This window comes from Tamandua tetradactyla, chromosome 7, assembly GCF_023851605.1.
Source record: "Tamandua tetradactyla isolate mTamTet1 chromosome 7, mTamTet1.pri, whole genome shotgun sequence".
NCBI lineage: Eukaryota > Metazoa > Chordata > Mammalia > Pilosa > Myrmecophagidae > Tamandua > Tamandua tetradactyla.
Window position 1 is genome coordinate 160,363,334 of NC_135333.1, and position 18,443 is coordinate 160,381,776.

At 35.9% G+C, this 18,443-nt stretch overlaps 1 protein-coding gene across 1 annotated transcript; it reads right to left on the minus strand.

Annotated features, from left to right (window-relative positions):
- Window positions 1-526: 526 nt before the first annotated feature.
- On the minus strand, window positions 527-8,140 carry LUM (lumican). Its single transcript, XM_077111587.1, has 3 exons — window positions 7,799-8,140; window positions 4,497-5,383; window positions 527-1,337 (listed from the first exon to the last, which is right to left on the minus strand). Exons 2-3 carry the CDS (start codon window positions 5,359-5,361, stop codon window positions 1,177-1,179), a joined length of 1,026 nt encoding a protein of 341 aa, XP_076967702.1. The 5' UTR covers window positions 5,362-5,383; window positions 7,799-8,140; the 3' UTR covers window positions 527-1,176.
- Window positions 8,141-18,443: the final 10,303 nt, after the last annotated feature.

Consider the following 18,443-nt stretch of genomic DNA (forward strand, 5'->3'; position numbering starts at 1 on the left):
GACTCCAAACCTAGGTTTTCTTGTTAAGTAGGTAAAATGAAAGTTACCTTCATAAATTACTGTTGTATTGCTGTTACATCAAAATATGGTACCCATGATGTTGAAAGGTGTAAGCTGTTATTACTGGATTAAGCTCAAACTCTATGCTCCAAATGTGTCAGCTTCAAGATACATTGATTTGTAAAGTCTCATTTCGGAAATTTTATAGTTCCTCAGTATTTTCAATTCTGAAGTTATCCACCATTTTTGCTTAAGGATCAAGAAGTATTTGCTTAGCTCTTATAACTGTGTCTTATATTATGGAATATCACTGCATATGAGTCAGGAATGGGAATAATTACATATAAAATAAGAGGTCTGTAAACTCCTTGCGAGTGGGGCAGAAGCAAACAGTTTATCTTTTGGGAAATCCTATGTCAAATCAGTCAAACCTTGTAGGCTAGACATATCTTTTGAATTCTAATCTATTTTTTAATATGTTTTACTTATGAGAGAAATGCATTTCACAAGAAGGTAAACACAGTGATGACATTTGCTATGTTTTATTTTGCTATTGGCTTGTTAAATGTAACATGCAAATAATCAAAAAGAAACATAAACATGACTTAGAGTGAAAAATAATTCTAGAAAGAAAAGTTTCACATATTAAGCATGTGGATTTTGACACTAAAATAATACTTTAAATGCATCTGACTTCATGATTTTTGTCTATTATTTTGTAAAATTATTGGTCTCAAACATACCAATGCTATTTTTCAACTAAGCAAATTTGAGTATATCGTGACAATTTCATTCAAGACAATAAACAACCATATGTAGTCCCTGCTTTTTGGTACATTAAATTAAAATTAAGGGATTAGAAAACTCGACTGACTTCCATGCAACCAATAAAATGCTATGCACATCATCTGACAGGAGGGTCTAGAAAACACGAAATTTACAAATAAAGCAGTATGTTTGGTGTCCATGTGTGTTGTGTGTGCTTGTGATGAAATGGCCTGCCTTTCATCTTTTCTTTTTAAAAAGTGGCAAAATGTTTACAAAACATTTTCCCTCAGAATTTCCGGAAGTGGTAAATAGCAATAAAAAATGGATACTAGAAAAACTGATGCAAAAAATTATAACCATAAAGTATTGTTCCAGGATACACCTCGATACAACTGGAATCAACAGATATCAATTCACATTCACAGTGATTTCATTGGCTACGCGTAGACAATCATACATATCAGGTGGCAGACTAGTTTGCGTGAGACGATTGCCATCTAAACGCAAATGCTTGATCTTGGAATAGGTTAATGGTCCCAGAATCTTGCAGAAGCTCTTCACCTCAAACTCTGGAAAATAAAAAATGGAAAATTTTCACCATCTATTTTAATCAACTGGCTTTAAGTAATTATTAAAACAAAAATGCCTCAAATTTAAAATATTATTTAATCGGATTTCTCACTTAGAGAAGTGACTTATACTATGTATATATATATTTTGGGGGGGCATGGGCAGGCACCAGGAATCGAATCAGGGTCTCCAGCATGGCAGGCAAGAACTCTGCAACTGAGCCACTGTGGCCCGCCCACTAGGTATTTTTGAATTCACTAAATAACAATAATTAGTGAAGAACAACTGTGGAAGGTCAAGATATTTAATGGAATTTTTCAAGAAACAGAATGTATTATATGATTAGAAGTTGATTTTAGAAAGGTATTCAATGTGTCATATTATCAAAGAACACTTTTGAAGTATTTATTCCAGCCTATAGAAATATAAGATTGATGCTGTTATATGGACAACCAGACCAATATAAGCATCCTTGGTGCTTTTATTTTCCACATGAGCAGGCACTGGGAATCGAAGCCGGGTCTCCAGCATGGCAGGCAAGACCTCTGCCACTGCCCCATCCTTGGTCTTTTGCATCTTAACATAAGATAACTAGATGGTCTCTGAAGGGTACTCTAGCAAGAACACACTGTGATAACGATTCAAAACTCCAAGGCAAAAACCAAATCATGGATGGTGACCAATGAGTCCATGTTCTTCTTTTCCTCTGTTGTCGAAGAGCTGCCACAAATGACAAAAAACTGATGTAATTTTTAATGGCAACACTAAGGCTGTTACAGAATTGTATGGTCCATGTGTGCACAAAAAACGCTTATGCTTGCCCAAGCCTATTTTAGATTAACCTTATCTGGTTCTATAACCTATTGTCTTCCTCCAATCCCAAACTCTAGTTAACAAAGACCTCCTTGGAAGCCCACACTATACCCCTTCCTTCTAAGATGCTGTCCTAAACAACTTACCACTCTAGTTCCAGTGCTCTTTCCATGGTATCTACTACCTCTGAAACAGTACTGTGTAATGAAAGGAACTAGGGCTGAGGCATATATGGAATTCTACTTCTGCCACTTACAAGCTGGGTAGCTAGAGAACATTTATCTGATCTTCCTGTTAGATATACAATATCTACCTCCCTCTGTTGCATAGAGATTAAATGAGTTAAGGTATGGAATGCAATTTCCACAGCCTCTAGCACTTAGTAGATGCTAAGCAATTAGTGATGTCCACTTCAGTTTGTTCTCTTCTCCAAATGTTTTGTACTTGGGAGAGCTATGGTCAGGCCATTGCTTAGAATTCCAAGTTTGAAACATGAGAAATAGTTCATGGTTATATGTTTCTTAATATTAGAGAAATATTAAGAGGTTCTTTTATTTTAAGAGAATGTGGACAATTGCTGGGTGTGATTATTATCTGGCAAAATAACCTGAATTGAGGATATACATGCAAAGACAATCAATGAGAATGCCTGACCAAACATCAAGGAGAAGGAAGGAAGGAAACTGCTCATTATGAAGTAGGCACTATGAGCTGGGCACTGTGATTTCCATCTCTGCCTGGCTTTTGGTACCCAGTGGTACTTGTCATTCTACCTTAGGCCATCCTCCCTAAGTCCTACATTGGCCACTCCATCCCTTATTTAAACAACCAGGCCTGGTCTTTATACCGTCAAATGTGCCTGCATCTTTATCTCTCTTCTTTCCTGTCTCAGATAATTAAGTAGCTCTGTTCCTCCAACTAACCCCTACCCACCAAATGTAATGGATTTTTCCAGCCCTCAAACATCTTAACTCCCTTTAGCATTTTGGTCTATCAAGCTATCCTTCCTCCTAATCATAAATGTCTAAAATATGGGCTCATATTTTGCCATATAGTGAGTTTTCCACTGTAAGCAACTGTTCAGCTATGATAGCTTGGCTGTGTATTGTGTAACTGACAAACAACACCAACCCTTACCTTGGCAGAGGTCCAGATACAACAAAGAACATGTGGTGTTTCAGAGTTGGCAATCATGTTCTCCTTCAGAAGAACACCCAGTCCTACTAGAAGCTACACGAAACTGTTGCAGTATTACAAAGTACCATTATTCATAATTTATACTGTAATTTCCCTGATAATATTAATATCCTGAAACAGTGAGACAAAGGGGCCAGCTTTCATGAGATAAAGATGCTCAATTTCCATAGATATATTTTGCAGAAAAAATTGCTTCGTGTGTGAATCAGTGTTTCTCAAATGATTTTTCACTGCAAAATCTTTATCCATGAATCATGGCTTTCCTTTTCTGCCATGCTCTGTTAGAGTAAGGGGGAGAATGGGGAATTTCAATTTCCCACATCAATCCATATCGCTTACATTGAAAAATGTCCCAGAAGAGTGCATACGTGGTCCAAGTGGACATGGTCAAGCACCCATTCAGAAGAAAAATGAAAAATAAACTATTGTAGCAAAAGAAGGGAAGGAGAAACTATGGAAAAATCAAATGATAGAAACAGTGGTATGTGAGAAAAGGGGCTCTGTAATACAATAAAAAAGAGAGAGAAAAAAGTTTCCCAGCCTCAACATAATCCTGCCCTCCTTAATCTACATCATAGCCCTCACTGGAACTCTGAGGAGGTCCCATAAGTCATAACAGGGATGAAAAAAGTAGATGATGGCAATGATAGCAGAGTCATATATTGGGTCCCAAATAAAGCTGTTGAAGATGTGAGGATAGGGCCTGTTCTGGAGCTGAACAGGAGGGAGATTTCAAAGCCACTGACTGATGTGCTTCTTCTGGAATTCTCTGCTCTTCTCTCAGCGAGATCTTGCCAAGAAATAAACATAGGACATAAACTAAGTCATAAGGGAGGCAAAATAAATATCAAGATAAAAATCAAGAGGAAACAGCAGGATCAATTAGCCCAGAATATTACATTTGAAGAAATTAGGGATTTAAATTACATGATTTTAACTGTTCTTTATCTGAACACTCCAAAGAAAGGCTAGACATTGGACATATTACTGAGCTGGGACTCTTTTATGTTTAAGTTAGAGGGATATTTTTCTTGGCAATTTGAATTCATTTTTTATAAAATGGAGCCAGATGCAATATTTGTATTGCACAGATTAGGCAAAGAATTGGGGATGCACCAGTGAAAACACATGCACAGTTTTCTACTTACTTTCAAGTTCGTTGACCTCCAGGTAATAGTTTTCAAGGTTTTCATTGACATTTGGTATGCTCTTAAGCTTATTATAGGAGAGATCCAGCTCAACAAGGGATGACACATTAAAAGAATTCCCAGGTATTCCACCATCAGCCAATTCATTATGAGATAAGCGCAGATACTGCAGTCCACTGAAACGCTTGAAATACTCATCAGGGATGTTGCTGATCTTATTGTTGTCTAAGTAGAGAGTTAAAAGAGTAACTGGGAGACCAGAAGGCAGTTTGGTCATCTGATTGAAGCTCAAGTCAAGATACTCAAGTGATTTAAGGCCCCTAAATGCAGCTGAAACGGCATCCTCTTTCAGCTGATTGTACTGGAGGTTGACAAAGGTCAGGTTTACCAGTCCATCAAAGGAGCCGAGCTTTGAGATCTTGTTATGGGTCAGCTGCAGATCTTGCAGAGATTTGGGAAGGGGACCCACAGACTCTGTCAGGTTGTTGTAATTTATGTGCAGCTTCTTTAGTTGTTTCAGCTTAGAGAAAACTCTTCCTTTTATCTTGGAGTTTTCTAGAAGGTTATGATCTAGAATGAGCCACTGAAGATCAGTGACATTTTCAAAGGCCTTTTCATCAATATGGTCAATCTGATTATTCCTCAGGTAAAGATATTTGATTCCAGGAGGCACCATTGGCACACTTTTCAGCTTCAGCTCGTCACAGTACATGGCAGTTGGATAGCTTTCAGGGCAGTTACATTCTGGTGCACAATTCGGTGATGATCGCCCGTAAATTGCTAGGGGAAAATCATAATCCATGTAGTAATGGGCATTGGCCCCACCGATTAATGCCAGGAGGAGGGTGAGTATGCTGAGATTCATTTTCAGCAGATGAATCTGAACCCTACATAGGGCAGAAACCATGTATTAGTATAAAATAATATGCTTTCAGGAAAGAGTAATTTGATTTGCAATGTTCAGTGCATCACATGGGCATTTTATTATTTTATAATGCTTTCTTAGTGCATTTAATGGTGTCTTTTTAATTTTTATTTAAGTCTGTGGATGAGGATATAAGTTTACCACCTGTGAGACAGAGAACAGGTTCCAGGTTAGATTGTGTACATAGGTGCAATCTTTTTGGGTGAACCAGGCCTAATTTCACCAGTCAACTCTCTAGCTCCTTCCTTTGTTAAGTGCCTTTCTGCTAGGACCTTCTGGGAGGTGCTCACTGGCCACCATGCTAGATCACTCTTTCACAACGTCCCTCAAAGCCAGAATAAATGAAAACGAGGACTGAAATTGCAAACTATCGACTCTACCCTACTAGTGAACATCATTACAATGTCTCAGGAAGAAGGTCTTTACCAGGCAGTAGGGCAGTCTGTGGTTTTGCCTGTAAGAAAGCGATGCTTATTTGGGGAAGGAGAGGCACATTTTTTTCACTGTGTCTGGTTATTGAGGAAGGGCAACGGAATTCTTGTGTATGTGTGTGTGTTTGTGCTTATCATCCAAAGTTTTGTTTCACATTCCATACCTTTGGACCCATCCCAAAACCGTTTTGGAACTAATATTTAGTAAAAGTAAATCACTAATTAGGGACAGATTGAAAATGCTGAGACTTTTTAAATCTGGGAAGAGGTTCAACTGGTCATTTTAAAATTAAAACTCACCTCTCTCTCAATAAGTCAAAAGTTCTCTGTCTTCTTCCTGCCACAGTTAGGATTACTTGGATTTTAATGGCCTTACAGAATGACAGTGGGAAGGAAGTAGGAACTGAGCAAAATTTGCATTTAACGCTGAATTGGAAGAGATTCATAACCATACAGGAAGAGATACAATTGAGAATTTAAATTAAAAATGATGTTACAGTTTTCTTATATGAACATGTTTCTGAGATGAGATGCAACAAAATGCATTTTAATTTCTTGGGAAAGTGCAAGGCCAGCAACTTAGATAAAAGGAAACTAGGACCAAAGAGTTGGGCTTTTGTAGTGTGAAGAGTCCTGGCTGAGGAAAAGTTGCTAATTCTGGGAGAGAAATCGTTAATGTAAAGAAAGTTCCACCTTTCTACTAGACACCATAGAATAGTGCACTTTCCTGTGAGATAATGGGTTTTTTTGTTTATGTTTTTGCTTTTGTTTTTTTGCATGGGCAGGCACTGGGATTCGAACTTGGGTCTCTGGCAGGGCAGGCAAGAACTCTGCCTACTGAGCCACCGTGGCCCACCCTCTTGTAAGATACATGACCCAATATTTTTTAATGAAGTAGGATTTTTGGTGTTAGGATTTTTAAACATCTTTTCTGGGTTTCCACTTGGAAATTACAAAGCACTTTAATTTATTGGATGAAATTCTTAGAAAATTGGTCACAAATACTCTGCTGACCCAATGCCAGATTCTTAGTAAATTATGGAGGTCATTACTTAACTCACAAGTCTTGAGCATGTTAACAGCTGAACAACAGTAAAAAGAACTGACATATTCCTAGTTTCTTTATGCTACTGATATTAATATGGTAAAGATTTATCTTGCTTCATTTATAAGTTTCTACCTCATTTTAAATTGAGCATACACCAAATAGTTATGTTAGCTATAATGTGAGTATAGAATAGTCATGAAAAAAGCTTCCATTTTTTGGGCAGGGTGAAAAACAAGGGCTCTGAACTCCAAGAAAATTTGTAGCCATGTAATGGCTCAACTATGAAGCACAAGCACACTGTATTTTCCCTCTGTTTTTATTCAAATACCTGTAAGTAGAGAGGAAATGCTATTTTTCTAAAGTAAATCCTATCTTTAAGAATTTCATTAAAATGTTTTCCTTAAGAACATACGTTCCCCCAAACAAATCCTTGAAATGTTAAAAAAATAGAAATAATTAATCTATACAAGTGTCCTTCAGCTCACATTATAATCACATAAAATATTCATTGCAAATCCTAGCAATATATGTATTGCAAAAGATTTTGAAGACTAATTGAAAGTTCCTTTCATTACTGCAAAGTTATCTGGCAATACTACCATACATAGCTGAGTAATATATACAGCACTTTAATTTCCATACTTTTTTCACTGTGTCTAGTTGAAACTTCTATATGATTTCCCTTGCCAAGGAATATAGCATATATTGTATACAATTTCTCTCAAACCCATAAAATATGGAAAGCATATTAAGCAAAACGTGAACATAAATGCTCAAAACTGCAGATTTGCTGTTGAATAGAAATTGGCAAACTTGTGCTGGAATTTTTTCTAGTCCTGTTACAGCAAACTGTCTCAAACACTCAGCAAACCCAGGGCTATAGTAAAACAGCACTTACCTTAGCTTCTTGACACTGCTTTCGTTAATTCTTAAAGCAGATGCACTAAGGACAAGAATCCACCAATGTATGCTGTAAACTCTGTCAAGACAGAACTGGCTGCCAGATTCTTAGTGATACAAGAGCTGAGGGGGAAACAACCCAGCCCAGTCACGCCAGTCTCTGAATGGAGTTATGTCATTGTGGGGATCTTGTGGTGTGGCATATGAAGGCTCTGCTCTCTAACGAAATGCAGGTGGACGTGCTAAATAAGAACAGCCCAGCTCCTTCCCTATGGAAAAGAAGAGAGAGAGGTATGCTTCACTTCAACCAAGAATTGAGTCCTGCTGCAAAAAGGCAGCTGACAGTACGTTGCTCCTACCAAGAGAACTCACTTTACTTCTGTGGCTGTGGCAGCAATTAAATATGCTCCTTTTAGCCAACTCTCATGCTCGTCTAGAGGTCTCATAAATCATACACAGAACAAATAATTTAAGAAAAATGCAAATGAGAAGAATCAAAGATTATTATTATTATTTTTAACCCATCATTCTTGTAGTGTATCCTGATTGACTTGGACTAACTTTACTTTTGGCCATGGGGTAATGAACACTAGTTTCAAAAATATGTGGAATGCTTCATATGTATTTTGATATAAATGATAAATGCTGACGATTCCCATTTACTTCTTATGCTAAAAAGATGTCTTTTTTTTTTAAATGCTAGTCAGGTCTGGATTCAATCAGCAATGTCCTGCCTGTTTCTTATTTTGTGGATTTCATTTAAGAATCTACTCACAAGCTTACTTGGGGATAGTGTTCTATAGCTTAATGCCAAAAACATAAAAGAACAGAGAATAAAATAAACATATACTAAAAATATCACAAGGCAATAATCTTTCATTCTGTCATTGCATGCTAACAATATTTTTTCAGAGCTAAAAGTGATTCAGAGTTGTACACATCTCCCAAAGTCCTTTTTTGTATGCCTTTTATTGTCAGTTCCTATTGCATGATTTTAGTAAATGAGAAGTCTACTCGATTCCTTGTCTATTTCATTTTGTGATTACATCAGATGATTTTATATGCTTTTTGTTCTTCGAAAATATCCATTTCCTTGTGCTTATAAAAAAGATCTCAGAAGAAAATATTTTAATCTGAGTTGCCAAATTAGAAGTGTTTTCCTTTTAAAATTACAAACATTTTTTTTAGCTATGAGGCTTGTAAAAAGTTATTTTATCTCTGACCACCTCCATACTCACTTGGAAATTAATATTAGAAAATAATGCCTTAATTTTGTTATGAAACTGTTAAAAAATAAAAGATAATGTTCTTGAAAGCAATTTAGGGAACTATAAGGTGATTCAAAAGCCTAAAATTTTATTACACTTTTATTTAATAAAAAAATTATAGGAAGGCCTTATTTCTGCACTAAAGAAATTAATTAAATGTAGAAGGAATCAAGAAATAAAAAAGAGCAATCAAATATAAATATGGTGTGCTTGCTGTAAGAGGATGGTTAAAACAACTCCTTATTTAAGCGTTAACTTTGAGAGTGTCAAGTTTTATAATCTGATGTTTTGTTTGAAAAACGTCAGCTAAAATTTTTCCTTATCAAGCAACACATGAAGTGTGGTATCTGTAATAGCATTTGCACACATTAAACTGGATTTAGTTCATTGTGAAGCTGATATTGTCAACATATAATTTTTTTATAAAATTGCTTTTGTTGGACCCAAAATTTGATAACTGCACATTTTGAAGCATGCTTCCTGGTGCATTTTGGAAGGAATGAAATTAATATTCATGCTGAATCTATAAAATGTAAGCATCACATATCGTTATTTACTTCATTCTTTAAAATCCATGTGATATATGTTATATTTTCAGAAGTGGAAACAAACACAGAAAAATCCCAATGACTTGTTCAAGGTGACACTACAGCCATAATATCTTTATTCGTTGGCAAGAGGTGGACAGGATGGCGCTAGAGGAGGAGAGTAATTCAAGTAGTTTAGAATAGTTTCAAGGCAACATTATTACCACCTGACAAAAAGTCAAACTACCAACTGGGCAGTAGTTTTGAATTAGAGAGATAAAGAGGGAGAAAGGGACGGTGGGAGGGAGGAAGGAAGGAAGACAAAATGACAAACATTAATTAGGCAATAATGTCTCAAGCGCACCAACATCTACACTTCAGACCTTCCACATGAACTTTCCATCCTGACAACTGGAGATTCAGATCATTTGTTGTATTTGGAGGCTGTATGTATTTCATCTGAATCTAAGTTAAAGAGATTGAGCTGCCCCTCAGCATCCCCCACCCCCACCCCCGGATTCCTTCTTTTACCCACGACCAATAAGGACGATGAGGGACACGATGACTCCTCTCAGCGTGAACACTACTCTGGAGTTGGTGCAGCTCTCAGCCTCACCACCACTTGGCCTCTGCTTTGGTCAGAACCATCCTGGTAGCAATCATCCCTGTCCCAGGCTCGTTAGTGAACACTGAAAAAGCCAATCCTGTAATAGGAAAGAGCCCAGGCTTGGTGTCAAAATAGGTATGGATTTGCAACTTTTTCAGGTGACCTGCCAGCCTCAGTAGCCATTAGTAGGTGATATACTCTTCATAGTCATTAGAGTCTTAATTTTAAAATTGGGTGTGATACCTAAAGGAACACTTACGGGCATCAAACGGCATGTGTGTATAATGCCTAAAGGCTAGTGCTTAACCCATTTAAGTGCTTTGCCATGTTATAGCTGTTATTAGTTATTATTCATAGAGTAATAGAACCAGAGATTTGGAGTGAATCTCAGAGATCATCTAATTGATGGGTCTTATTAAACCAATTCCCCAAGTTCTGTTTCAGTGGCTTTTTCTCATGTGGAGAGCTCAAGCTAATATGTTAGCTCTCTCCAAACAAATTTTACCGTATCATTTTCCCCTTGAGGAGAACAGGGACTCTTGCATGCTTCCCTACTCTCTATATAGTTGTGTTCTATAAAAGTGAAGCTATCTGAGAGCAATGAGTACCATGAAAATAATGGGGTTTTTTTGTTAGTAAGGGAGAAAATTCCATTTTATACACTGGGATTTTAAAATCAATTTTTTTCTTATTACTAATGTCATAGTAGTTTATTTTAGCACATTTGGAAAATACTTACAGGAGAAAAGAAGAAAATAAATTTTCTAACCCAGATATTTTGGTGTTTTTCCTTAGTCTGTGAGTGTTAGTGCATATACACACACAGGTTTTGAAATAAAAATGTTAATTTTATGCTTACAGTTGTATAAACTGTAATGTGTTTTATTGTGTTTTTCGTTAATTTCATTCCTTAATTCATTTGTATTATGGAAGTAATGTACATGAATGGTGCGGTTATGCTAAAGCATTTAATAGCATAAGAAGATTTAAGGTTAAATGTAAAATAACCACTCAACTACTGGCTCTGTAGTCCCACTTCCCAAAGGTAATCGCTGTTTAGATTTTATTAATTATTACAGATATTTCAGATATTTCCTATATACACGATAAAATTTCATACCCTCTCATGGTAGGCTATGAGATAGCTCAAATAACTCAGCAGCCAGATAACGTCTTCACCCAGGTATGTACATACATAGCTCTGAATCTCTTATGGGAGAAATGGTCCCTCTCTTTTCTTGTTCTCTTTCTGTGTATTGTCCCTTATGTTCTTATTTTTTTCACTTAAAATACATGTCTTAGATATTTTTCTAATTAGTATGTATAGCCATGCATCATTTAAAAATATGATTACAAAGTATGCCAATTATTGATGCATTAAAACATACTCACATATGCTTTATCTTTTTATCTCCACCCCCCCCACGGTGGTTTCAAGGTGTTTTGATTGTTTTTTTCTTTATTTTGTTGTTATGATGAACAATACTGTATTGAGAAATTTTTACATATATCTTCGTTTACTGGTGTGATGATATCTTTAGGATAAATTCCAAAAGTGTAATTTCTGCAGAAAATTATATGCATATTGTAAGATTGTATAGCTATTGCCTAATTACCTCCAAAAATTGTTCTGATTTTCACATCCATCAATACTGTATGAGAGTATAGTTTCACCTCTCATTCATGAACCTTGGGTATGATCAAGTTTAGAATATCCATATCTCTGTTGTTTAAGTTTTATTTCCTAAGTAATATCTGGTAGCGCTGGTCTTCTGTATTTCTTACCTTAAGCTTTCAATATGTTAATGAATCTGACCCTGGCCTAATTCCTTGACACCAGCCCAATCTCTTCTCCTTTTCCATTATCATACTCTAGCCTCTCTGGCTTTCACCCTGGCCCTCACATATGCCAAGCTTGTTCTTACTTTACAGAAAGATACTTTACAGCTTTTTCTTCCTAAACCAGCAGTTCTCAAATATTTTGATCACTGGACCATTTTACACATTTAAAAATTATTGATGTTTTCAGGACCTTCCCACGGTGTATGTAAGGTATATCTACCAGTACTTATCATGCTCAATTAAAACTGAGATATCTTTAAATATTTATGTAATTAATTAAAATAATAATAAATCTATTATATGTTAACATAAATAATATTTTAATGAAAAGATCTATACTTTCCAAAAAATATAGGGAGAGGAATTGCACTGTTTTGCATTTTGCAAATCTATTTAATGACTGATATAATAACAGGGAGCTGGATACTTATAATTGTTTTTGATTCAGTCCTTTGGAATACATTGTTTTGGTTGATGTATATGAAGAAAATCCAGCTTCATACAGATACGTAGTTGGAAAAGTTAGGGGCATATTAATAGCCTTTTTATATATTTGCAAATATTCCTCTTTGAAGGTACACTGTCACTTAACAAATGATAGTTTCTTAATGGTTAGCTGCAATGTGGTATCTAAAACCATATGAAAGAACATATTCTACCCTATTACTTTAAAATCTGCTGATCTCTCTTGCACCCTGAATAAATTGTTTACCCATACATCTCATTTTTAACATTATGCATTGGCCATTTGGAAATTATTGGTTCACTGAGCTATGAAATGCTGATATATTTCATAATACAATGTAAATAAAATTCTCTTTTCTTAATACCACCACCAATCAAAGCAGAAACATCTTTAATAATTGAGAAATTATTAAATTTCTCACAGTATTACATAGAAGTTTTTCAAAATTCTAATTTTAATTTGAAAGTTCAGATTTAATCAAATACTGTCAGTTGCTTCCTTGAAGGGAAAGGCACACTTTGTTCATTTTCAAGAGTATCTACAAAATACCCTAATCGGACAAACCATAATTTGTATGTCAGTCACACTTTCAACCAACAATTTTCTTGTTCCATGAGAAAAGTGGTTAGCTCAACTTGTGACTTTATCATCTACATGTTTTTCCATCTTTTTTTTTTCTTAGCTAGCAGAAGGACATCTTATTTTGCCAGACAAAACATTTTTTAAACAGTGTATAGAGGGTCTAAATTTATAAAGAAAGCAATAGCTTTTAATGATTCATTAAAGAAATTTTTAAAAGAAGCTGGCATTTTTTTAATTGCAAGTATATCGTGGTAAATAATACAATATCTATCAATACAGTTAGGCACCACTGCATTGATTATTATGGCCAAGTCTCAAGTAATTTTACCCACTAGTGTTTCTGTATCATCTGTGCAAATATCAACACAGTTGCTACAGGATAGACCAAAACATTTTTTTAAAGTTTTTCACTACTTTGAATACTTAAGGGCCACTTTAGATTGTTGGCAAACATTTACATAAAGGAAAATCATTGATAATTATTTTGGGTGGATAGTAGACTAATGCAAGCAAAATATACAGTCACAAATCATTTGTAGATTTGTCCAAATATCAACACAGTTGCTACAGGATAGACCAAAACATTTTTTTAAAGTTTTTCACTACTTTGAATATTTAAGGGCCAGTTTAGATTGTTGGCAAACATTTACATAAAGGAAAATCATTGATAATATTTTGGGTGGATAGTAGACTAATGCAAGCAAAATATACAGTCACAAATCATTTGTAGATTTGTCCATTTATAAAGCAAAAGTAATTCTGAAGATGAGATATTAACTCACTCTTCATGTTACAGCTAAATCTTTAATTTGATGAATTCTTCTAGCATTGGAAAGTGGCATGACATGATTTCTTTTGCTGACTTTTAACCCAGCAGGCATTCAGCAGCATCAGCTTAGTCTCTCAGACCCTTATGTGCACTTTTCTAGCCAATGCAATACAGCTTACCTAGCATTGTGCTCCAGCGACTTTTTCATTTCTTTTTGGAAAAACTGTAACAAACCATTTTTGACCTTTAGAGTTCATCCCATCTACATTTTGAAACATTCCTTTCATTTTTCTTTATATCTTGAATGATTGGTCTCAAAATGATGCCACACTCATCTGGCATCTTAAAATTACTTGAAACGATCTGCTGTTTTAGATCAAATAAGGTATATCATTACTATCTGTGGTGTACCCCAGAAAATCATAGTCTTAAAGCTAATCCATTCCTCTTGGTGTAAACCTATTGTATGTAGGAATGTTTGATTATGTACTTCAGTTAAGGTGTGGCCTTGGATGGGTCTTACCTCTTACTGGAGTCCTTTATAAACAGGATTAAGAAACTGCAAGAAAGGAGACCTGAAAGAGAAAGGAGAGAGCAGCAGACACCGCCACGTGCCTTGTCAGGTGTCAGAGAGCCCAGGGTCATCGGCAGCACCTTCAGGAAGAAAGCATCGCCTTCATGATACCTTGATTCAGACATTTTCACAGTCTCACAACTGTAAGCTCGCAAGCTAAGAAATTCCTTTTGTTTAAAGCCAACACATTTCAAGGTATCTGCTGTGAACAGTTTAACAAATTAAAATACTATCTATAAAGCCAAGGGAAATGTATAGCTTTATCATATTTTTGTTTATTGTTTATATTTCATCCACTTTCTTTTGAGCCGATTCTACTCCCCCATGAGTAAGAAAAGTCTTTGCTATGTTAGTTTTGGGCATATATATAAGAATATATGAAGAATATATAATAATTTTATTGTATTATTTAATAAAACTATAAATTCAAAATACTAACAGTTTTAGATAAAACTAAAATGTAAAATGCTTTTTGCCAAAAAATAAAATATTGTAAAACAAGACCATGCTGTAGTTACTTCTTTTACTTTTCTGTGTAAGTTATTGGATGATAATTGTGTTAGAGAAATAATTGCAGGTGAAAATGAAAATAGATAGTAGGAACACAGTAGAGTTATTAAGAAGAAAATGAGCTAATCTCTGAAAAAGCATATTCATACTCTAAAGTTACTGTTGTAGAACATCCTAAAAAACACAAGAATAGACAAGTAGGCACACCATTAGCTTTCAGAGAAGGCTTCATCAGTGTAGTTTCTCCACTGTTCCCTTGTGAGAGAATTAAAGTGAAAAATACAAATAATGTCTTAGATTATTATGAAACTGATTTTGACCTGTGGACCCCCAGAAAGTGCCTCAGGGTCCATGAACTTCACTTTGAGAACTGCTCTGTAAACCTTTTTATTGGTCACTTCCTCTCATTGAGTTCTCAGCTTCCTCATTGGGGCTTTTTAACCACCCAAACTGAAATAGACACCAAATCACCTCTGATACTCCTATCATTTTAATATGCAATATTTTCTTTGTAGCCCGTATCCCTCTCTGACATTATCTTTATGCTGTTTGTTTATTCTTAACTGTTCATTTTCTACTTTTGACCTTGTAGAATGTTACTTCCCTGAGAATAGGAAATTTGTCTGTCCCCTAGGAATTTCCTCAAAGCCAAGTAGAGATGGGGCACCATGAGTCATAGCTGAGGTCTGGTGGACACATAACTGACTCAAGAGATAAGTGGCCACAAGCTCAGGAGCCACAGTCACCAACTTAGGTATCAATAAAGATGTTGAGAGGAACAAATAACTGTAACCCAGTTATTGCTGGAGTGAGTTTTACAAAAGGGAGTGAAGACCAAGATGAAGCTTTAGGGTGGATGAACTGAAGTCAGCCAAGGAGAGAAGAGTTGAGAAGATACCAGGCAGAGGGAAAGTTTTGTAATGACGCAGGGGAATGGATCTGACTCCCATGGCTGGATTCATGGACAGAAGGTCTGCAGAGAAATAAGCACCCCCACCCCTTTTTTTTGACAATGTGAAAATAACATAGGATCAAAAGTATTCTGGGCTTAACCCATTTGAAACTCAATACTTTCCTAAGAGTGCCTTAGACTTTTCCTTACAAAATTATGAAGTTTTTGCAAACTTAAATAATACTAAAGTGTGTTTTTTAGTACCAGTGTTATGTAGCATGTCATGAAAATGACATAATGTTGACTCATTATGAAATAGTTTCCACTAAAAGCAAATTTACTTCTAACAGCAAATGATATAAGTACTCATTATTTCAGTGTTGAAAGCTTTCATACTGAAATTTAATATGTACCTGTCATTCCAAATATTCTTCCTCCATTATGTTTGCAAGGAAATGGTTGACTTATAAAATTAAGTAGTTAATATACTCTCAGATGATACATATTTTCTTGTGTTATATGGTTTCCTCTAAACTTCAGAAAGGAATTTTAGAAAATATCTCTGAGGCTTTAAAAGACAACTTGTAGTTGACTTATTCTTAAACCACAAAGATGTTTATGATAATTACTTCAATTTTGAAAACTTCAGTATACTTCTAAGCTTTTCTGCAGGATTACGTTTTTGGATACACACTCAATCCTATAATATTCCAATCCAGGCACAATTTCTTTCTTGGCACAACAATGTAATTACCTTGATGTCAATGAAAGACCTTCTAAAGTTTCTGGAAGAAAATTGGGCAGATACATTATACTAATCTTGGCAATGGTTTGCTGGTTTAAGTATTTCCGTTTTAAAAATATATATATATTTTTGGTTTCTCTAGTTAGGGTTGGCCATAACTCAATTTTAAAGTAAGTCAATGACTCACAAGGTTGGCTATTGTTTAAAGCCATCCACAAAACTTTTTAAAAATATAGATTCCCAGGTCCAGATTGAATATGTATGAGGTGCAATTGAGGAATCTACAGTTTTAACAAGCACTCAAAAGGATTAGGCTGCTTTGGTGAAAGCAGACAAATATTACTCTATTCATTCTTCTATGTTTGCCCCTCTGTGTGGTAGAAGAACCCATCACCCTAAATTTGGAGGTCTTAGGCTAACACCAGGCTTGAGGAGCCTCATACTTTGCATTATTGAAATGGTCTTCTGAGGAATTCAGACTCCAAATCCCTGATTTTTTATGAACACCTGCATGAATTAAAGAGCGCCTTTATAACTTTTGTGCCTTTTCAGGTGTCTTCTGGGCATATTGTCTCTGTCTCTTCCCTCCTCGTTTTTTCAAATCAAAAATGAGTGATTCCAACTTCAAGGTCAGCAGAATAGAAGAGCACCACGGGGTCAGAAGAGATGAGCTGATAGCTTGCCCCAGGCCTGCCTATTTGGTACACAAATAATGCAAATTTGAGGTAAGAAAATGTTAAAAGTGTTAGGGTCTTCAGGAATCTTCCTATTGTTTAGACACAAATAGACTCAGTCAAGTGTGGAAGCAAGCCATTCACAGAGCTTTTACTTATTTCATGTTGGTTGAAAATTAATGCAATGTATTAGATGTACCAAGAACATTGGTATGCTTGTTTTCCATATTTTGTTTGCTCTCCCATTTATCAACACTGGATGGTAGAAAATTTGAACGTACTAATTGCTGTTGTTCGTCTCTTCTTTTTAAACTGTTCTCTTTAAATTTAGAGAGTTACTTTCAGCCTTCCAAGGTTTAACTCCCTCTCTATTATCATCCAGGAGATGGAAGCTGGGTGTGAGAGAACTTGATATATCCTCCCTGTGGCAGGGGGCTAGGGTAAGGAGTGACAACTGAAATCTGGGTTACAGTTATTTGTTCCTCTCAGCATCTTTATTGATACCTAAGTTGGTGACTGTGGCTCCTGAGCTTGTGGCCACTTATCTCTTGAGTCAGTTATGTGTCCACCAGACCTCAGCTATGACTCATGGTGCCCCATCTCTACTTGGCTTTGAGGAAATTCCTAACATCTGGCTGTGACTCCCAATCAAATCCCCACACGGGTGTCAACTTTGCAGTACAAAACTGAGGTCAGAGTGGCTGCAGTGGAGCGAGAAAGGAAGAGAAGGACAGAGGTGAGTCTTTCTATTAGTTGCCTCTTGCTGCTGTAACAAATTCCCGTCAACTTTGTAGCTTAAAACAATACAAATTTATTATTTCAGTAGTTCTCGGGGTTGGGGGTCTGAAATGTGTCTCACTGGGCTACAGTCAAGGTGTTGGTAGGGCTGCATTCCTTTTGGATGCTCTGGGAGAAAAACTGTTTTCTTGCTTTTCAAACTTCTAGAAGCTGTTTGCATCCCTTGGATCATAGATCCTTTCCACCTTTAAAGACATCAATGGCTGGTCACAGATTTCTCACGACATATCACTGAAATTGACTCTCGTGCTTCTCTCTTCCACATTTAAGGACCTTTGAATTATACTGTGTTTACCTGGATAATCCAGGAAAATTCACCTATTTTAAGGTCATATGAGTAACATATTAAATTCTTCTTACTGTCTTCATTCCCCTTTCCCTGCAAAGTA

Bases quoted from the DNA above. Each gene is read 5' to 3' on its own strand.
- LUM (XM_077111587.1), bottom strand. From the start codon at position 5,361: ATGAATCTCAGCATACTCACCCTCCTCCTGGCATTAATCGGTGGGGCC. The intron at 1,338-4,496 runs GTAAGTAGAAAA...TTTATTTTCCAG, and splicing joins GGAGGTCAACGAACTTGAAA to AGTTTGAGGTGAAGAGCTTC.